The sequence below is a fragment of the Pholis gunnellus genome, assembly GCF_910591455.1.
Source record: "Pholis gunnellus genome assembly, chromosome: 5".
Taxonomy (NCBI): Eukaryota; Metazoa; Chordata; class Actinopteri; order Perciformes; family Pholidae; genus Pholis; species Pholis gunnellus.
Window position 1 is genome coordinate 792,501 of NC_136531.1, and position 6,877 is coordinate 799,377.

The 6,877-nt window shown below is 44.5% G+C and overlaps 1 protein-coding gene across 1 annotated transcript in view; it reads left to right on the forward strand.

Moving 5' to 3' along the window:
• The window catches only part of nptxrb (neuronal pentraxin receptor b), a gene marked incomplete at both ends in the record, with an annotated part of 7,928 nt that extends 1,797 nt beyond the window's left edge, over positions 1–6,131 (forward strand). Inside the window, 4 exons of the mRNA XM_079160306.1 lie at positions 535–904; positions 1,925–2,166; positions 3,953–4,132; positions 5,886–6,131. Of these exons, the coding sequence (XP_079016432.1) occupies positions 535–904; positions 1,925–2,166; positions 3,953–4,132; positions 5,886–6,131 (1,038 nt within the window). The remainder of the gene's footprint in view (positions 1–534; positions 905–1,924; positions 2,167–3,952; positions 4,133–5,885) is intronic.
• Positions 6,132–6,877: the final 746 nt, after the last annotated feature.

Sequence of the window (6,877 nt, forward strand, 5' to 3'; positions counted from 1 at the left end):
TTTCTCGTGTCAGATACAGTCCACACTTTTAGTTCACGAGAAACTTTTCATGCAAAAGTTGCAGAAATAAATTGTGTTTTTAACTAAACTTAACGATTTTCTGTTTTATATCATAATAAACTGATCGACAGATTATTCCATAATGAAAAGAATCCTTAGTTGCAAACAGTACAAAAAGCAATGAAATAAGTGAACATAAGGTTAATAGAAAAGTAATAAAAGGGAAATAAATGTACTTTGTGAAGCCTTCTGGCAGAAGATGGTGAAATACTTCTTTATGTTAAAATAACTACAGAAGTATCAAATAAATCAACGTTGACTTCTGGTTTCACATGAGGAATAATCAGGAGGATTCATCCTCTGAGGAGCATGAATGTCACATGATTGAGGACCAACCCACAGCCTGAGAGTCTTAACATGTAGAACTATAATCGGTCTCCACTCAACATATAACCTCGGGATCTCTCTCCTTCTCTGAGTTTTGAATCATTTCAGTCTGAAACACCTCCTGAACTGTTTTTCCTCCTCCTGCAGGCGGAGATCGGTCCGGCTGCCTTGAACCTCACCGACACGTCCGTGAGTTCAAGCAGCAGCAGCAGCAGTCCTGCTGGTAACACCGGCAAAGCTGCCGCTCCGCCCACCGGCAGCGTCTCCTCCCCTCCCGTGGCGGCTCCCCCCGGGAGTCGACGCCCCGCCTCCCCCGCCACCAAACCCCCATCCAAGGGCCCCGCGGGGCGCGCCAAGGGCCCCTGGAGGGTGGAGGACCTGGAGGGGGAGCTGGAGAGGAAGATCAAGCTGCTGGAGAAGGAGCGTCAGACCATGAGGAAGGAGACACAGGGCCAACACGAGAAGATCAACCACGGCATCGACACCGTGAACCACCGCGTCACCGAGCTGGAGCACAGTGAGTCTGGAGGAGGTGAAGGAGGAAGGACTGAACAAATGAAGGATAGACTGATGCACTCCTGACGTGCATCAGAATGAAACTTTAATGAGCTCAGTGGGTGAAGTGGGTCATCACAGCGGTACAGAACAAACTGGAGATTAAAATAAGATGAGCAGAGAAACAGAACAAATATTATTTTATATAATTATATATAAAGGATCCTTATTGCATGTTGTGTAGTTTGGGTCAATAAGGTGTCAGTTATTTTTGATATTTTAGTATTTTAGTCTTGAGTCTCGTCGGGCTGATTGTCGGTGAAGTTTCCTCCGACGATCTGGAAGCTTCTCTTGTCTTCGGTGGAAAGAGACGGAGACACGGAGACACAGATGTCTGAAAACAGGAGAAGTCTAGAGGACGGATCGAGAGTTCAAGAGACAGCTAAGAAAAGAAAAAGCACTTCTCTCTACTTTTATCTCTATCATTCTCTCCCAACATCGACATCTTCTCTGCCTCAAGAGCTGCAGAGAGGCTGATCGTTAACTGTGTGTGTGTGTGTGTATGTGTGTGTGTGGTTACACAAACTAGTTGGGAAAAGAGAGAAGCAAAAATGCGAACCATTAACCAGCAGACAACCTCCAGTTCTTTAAAGTTCTTCAATGCTTCATGTGTTAAAGCTGCATTCTCTCTAGTGTCCACCAGGGGGCGACTCCTCTGGTTGTATAGAAGTCTATGAGAAAATGACGTAACCAATAACTTACGTCACCATGATGACGTCCACTTCTTATATTCAGTCTGTGACATTAACGCATCGTCTCCTGTCTCATCACATCACATTACATCACAGTCATTTAGCAGACGCTTTTATCCAAAGCGACTTACAATACGTGTATTCAACATAGTATTCAAGAGTGAATCTCCTTTTTTAAACAAGCATCTCAGAGCATAAACCAGAGCATCTCCTCCTGTCTCCTCTTATCTCCTCCTGTCTCCTCCTGTCTTCTGTCTCCTGTCTCCTCCTGTCCCCTCCTGTCTCCACAGCGCTAACGGAGCCGTCGTTCCCTGAAGGCTTCGTCCTCTCCTTCCCCATGAGGACCAACTACATGTATGGCCTGGCGAGGAAGGAGATCACGGAGATGTACGCCTTCACCGCCTGCGTGTGGCTGAGGGCCAAAGAAGGCGGCATCGGGACCCCGTTCTCCTACTCGGTCCCGGGACAGCCCAACGAGCTGGTTCTGCTTCAGGGGGTCCAGAACCCGGCGGAGCTGCTCATCAACGACAAGGTACACAAGTTCTGTAGACGTAGTCTCGCTTCACTGTGGGGTCGCTAAGAGATAAACTCGGTGTGTTTGTGTGGGAATAAATGTCTTCTTCTGGTAAAACGAGCGGGTATTATTGTACCCTGCATGATGCATGATGGATGATGATGGATGATGGTTGATGGATGATGGATGATGGATGATGATGGATGATGGTAGGATGAAGGTTGATGGATGATGGATGATGGTAGGATGATGGTTGATGGATGATGGATGATGGTAGGATGATGGTTGATGGATGATGGTAGGATGAAGGTTGATGGATGATGGATGATGGTAGGATGATGGTTGATGGATGATGGATGATGGTAGGATGATGGTTGATGGATGATGGTAGGATGAAGGTTGATGGATGATGGATGATGGTAGGATGATGGTTGATGGATGATGGATGATGGTAGGATGAAGGTTGATGGATGATGGATGATGATGGATGATGATGGATGATGGTTGATGGATGATGGTAGGATGATGGTTGATGGATGATGGTAGGATGATGGTTGATGGATGATGGATGATGATGGATGATGATGGATGATGGTTGATGGATGATGGATGATGATGGATGATGGATGATGATGGATGATGGATGATGATGGATGATGATGGATGATGGTTGATGGATGATGGATGATGGTAGGATGATGGTAGGATGAAGGTTGATGGATGATGGTAGGATGAAGGTTGATGGATGATGGATGATGGTAGGATGATGGTTGATGGATGATGGATGATGGTAGGATGATGGTTGATGGATGATGGTTGATGGATGATGGATGATGATGGATGATGGTAGGATGATGGATGGATGGATGGATTTGCTAAAAGATGAATTTGGTGTGCTTGTGTGGGAATAAATGTCTTCTTCTTGAGTGTATATTTTCGTACCCTGCAGGTTTTCCTTATAATAAGTCAAGTGAAACAACCCGTCATGGAAATCATTATGAGCTCATTCTGCCGCTCCACAGAACAGTGCACACTGGTTGTAATTCATTGATTCAAATGAGCGATGAAAAACGTTTGTTCTTCGGATGGAACAACTTTTTTCACGTTGCACGAGAAAACAGTCAAATTAAAAATGTCTTTAATTATAGTTTGGTTCAAAATGATGGTGGATTAGAGTTTACATCAGGTTTGGTGTCATTCCCCCTTTAAGTCTTATCTAGGGACGGGTATCGTTTGGGTTTTATTGATACTCTTATCAATGCTCCTATCGGTTGTTTTTGATTGTTCTGTGAGAAAAAAAGATAATTAATTAAGAAAAGAATCAACTTTATTATTCTTGTATGAAACAAATATTCTTTCTTGAGCAGAAACACAAGAAGTTCTAAAATCTTTAAACTACATTCTCAGCTAAACAATGATCTCAGTGATTATCTTTCATTGATGATCCTGTTCTTCTGATCAAACTCTATGACATCACTAACGTATGACATCACTAACGTATGACATCACTAACGTATGACATCACTAACGTTACCTGACGGCTGATGTTCTGCTTGTTGGTCACATGTTGTGATAAACTTGTTTTGGGTTTTATTGTGTTTGAGACGACCGGAGTTCTAGAATGTTTCCTTCTCTCTGATCATGTGAGTCTCACGCTGCACTGAGCCGGAGTCGGTGTGTTTTATGAAGCGCTTTGATGCTAAACCTTCTGTAGCGCTGATAGCTCCCGTGGTAGAGAGCGTTTGGGTGTGTCCACATTGTGTCTCTTGGTAAAGACAGGTGTGTTATGTTCTCTGACCTGTAGGTGGCGCAGCTGCCTCTGTCTCTACCACAGGACGAGTGGCAGCACATCTGCGTGAGCTGGACCCTGAGGGACGGGGTGTGGAAGGCCTACCAGGGGGGCAAGATGAAGGGCAGGGGGGAGGGGCTAGCTGCCTGGCATCCAATCAAACCAGGAGGAGTCCTCATACTGGGACAGGAACAGGTGAGGTATCAATACACCAATGGGATGGATGGATGATGGATGGATGAATAAAGGGATGGATGTGGATATATAAAGGGATGGATGGATGAATAAAGGGATGGATGGATGAATAAAGGGATGGATGTGGATATATAAAGGGATGGATGGATGAATAAAGGGATGGATGTGGATATATAAAGGGATGGATGGATGGATGAATAAAGGGATGGATGGATGAATAAAGGGATGGATGGATGGATGAATAAAGGGATGGGTGGAAAAGGAGAGCTATTTCGAGGGAGCATCATTAGCTTCTGCACACATGAACAGACTCACACTGGGCTGCCTCTCTCTCATTAGTGAGACACCAACGTTACATAACCGTTATGAAATGTGATATTAATGCTCCTCCCTGGAGTCAGAAGAGCAGCACAGAGCTCATCCTGCAGCCCGTCGTCCTCTCATGAAGGATCAAACAACATTTAAACGATATTTCTTTAGAGAAAGAGTATTCGATGAATATAATTTGAGGATGAAAGATGAATTGCTGTTGTGTGGATGTGTTGACCAGATTTTTATGGATTTTAATCCGAGGACATCCCTCTCACTCTGAAGGGGGATAAACTCTTTTAATCTTATTGAAGGGGAATCATGAAATCACAATATTTCTGTGTGTGGACAGAGCTTCAGCCTTTATTCTAATTGAACCAGGACACACAACCACAGTACATTACTAACTAGCTGAGCAGGGTTGTAGTTTCTCAGGATCACAGATAGTATATTTGTTTCAGTATTCTATTAATCAACCCATAGAAGTGTGGTGTTGAATCCATAAATAACAACATTTAATGATCTTGTTTTCACTACATTTGTTGTGAGAAGTACTGGTTAGAGTTTCCCACCTTATTGATAAATGTCCAAATTGGCTGGCGTGGCAATGAGGCAGATTTACGGCTGAAACCAAAAACGAGAAAGAAGGAAAGAAAAGAAGTCGATCAGATTAAAAACGTTTTTGAGACTCTTAAGAGATCACAACATATTCACCTTGCTCTTTGTGATGTTTATCTCACTCTTGTTGGAGGTTTGTTTCAGTTAACAACATCAGTTTGTTCATCTAAAATGTTGATTCTGGTACGAGCATCACCTTTTACCTGAATACATTTAAAACACACACTCATCTGTGTTTATCATCCAAGCCGACTACTTACGTAAGTTACTGCGAGCATTCCGTTGACAGTCACCAGTTAACACGGTCACTCGTTAAACAGAAACACCGGCGACTTCTACGGTCAGGTTGTATTCTCAATGCTTACGAAAAATAATGCACCCTAATTTGTAGATATCTCACAAATTCATTTTGTATGTTATCCACATAATCATTAACTGGGCAGTCTTACTGTTCATTTAGCGAGCGGAAAATTGACACGTGTTGCTGGACTTGCGTTGGAAAACTCTCAAAAAGAAAGTCACTTTTTGTAAGATATCTGTCAAACCGTTGTAGGAGGAGACGTTGCATAGCTTGAAAAGATGTTGCACTCCGACATACGTCCGTTGCCAGACAGCTCGCGCACACTTACGTAGGTCATTAATGCTGACAAATTGTTAAAGACTCTATACTTAAAGGTTTGGGGACAGGATACAGTCCAGGAAGTCAATTTAAGCCTAAAACTGAAAAAGGGCTAATTTATGTCATACATTAAAAACATCGACATTAAAAGCTATTTCTCTTGAATCTTCCTTCTAGCATTGAACCTTTTTATTTTTCCTCTTGTAGGATACACTGGGCGGGCATTTCGACGCCTCCCAGGCGCTGGTCGGGGAGCTTTCCCAGTTCAACCTGTGGGACCGGGTGTTGAAGCCGGCCGAGGTCGCCGCCCTGGCTGACTGCAGCTCCTCTGCGCTGGGCAACATCGCCCCGTGGACCGACCACGACGTGGACGTGTTCGGCGGCGCCACCAAGGAGTCCCTGGACCCGTGCCACGCCGCCCAAAGGTCCAACCCCTCCAGCCCAAAGCAGTGAGGCGAGACCGGTGGGCGAGGTCAGCCGAGGCTGGCTGTGTTTGATTCGTGGTGTGTAACAGTGTATCACAGTGGGGTTGTACGGTGCTTTTGTTGGGGATGGTGGGAGGCTGGACGGTGGACTGAAACGTGTGACGGAGCGATTAAGAGTGTGTGTTTTGTTTTTAGTGCTGGTGTGCACGCTCATGTGTATACGGTGAGCATCACCTTAGTGAAGGCTACATGGCTGGATCGACTTGAACGGGACTCTTATGGAAGTATTCAGTGACAGATCGATGGTTTAATGCACCACCCTTCTGTTTTCTGGTGGGCCAGTTCAGCACACACAGTGATTCAGGCACACGGTTTGAATATGGAATTAACCTCATCTGAGGGTTTCTTCATTAACATGACACAAAGTTCTCATCTTGTGTCCAGTCGGTTGTGTCTAATACTAAAACTGAATTGTGAGATGATTTCACTGGTCGTATTTATTTCAACACTCGATGGGAAGCAGAGTGACTTTTTCTTTGTTAACTGTATTTGATCCTTCTGAGTAATGTTACAACTGTTAAAACAGTGGTCTTATAAATGTATATTGTGTATTCTGTATCTCTGCTGATGTTGCTCTGTGCCAGTCTGCTCATCCTCTCACACACCGTGTGGTCTCCGTCCACCTCTAAGAGACGGACGATGGTCTCCGTCCACCTCTAAGAGACGGACGATGATCTCCGTCCACCTCTCAGAGACGGACGATGGTCTCCGTCC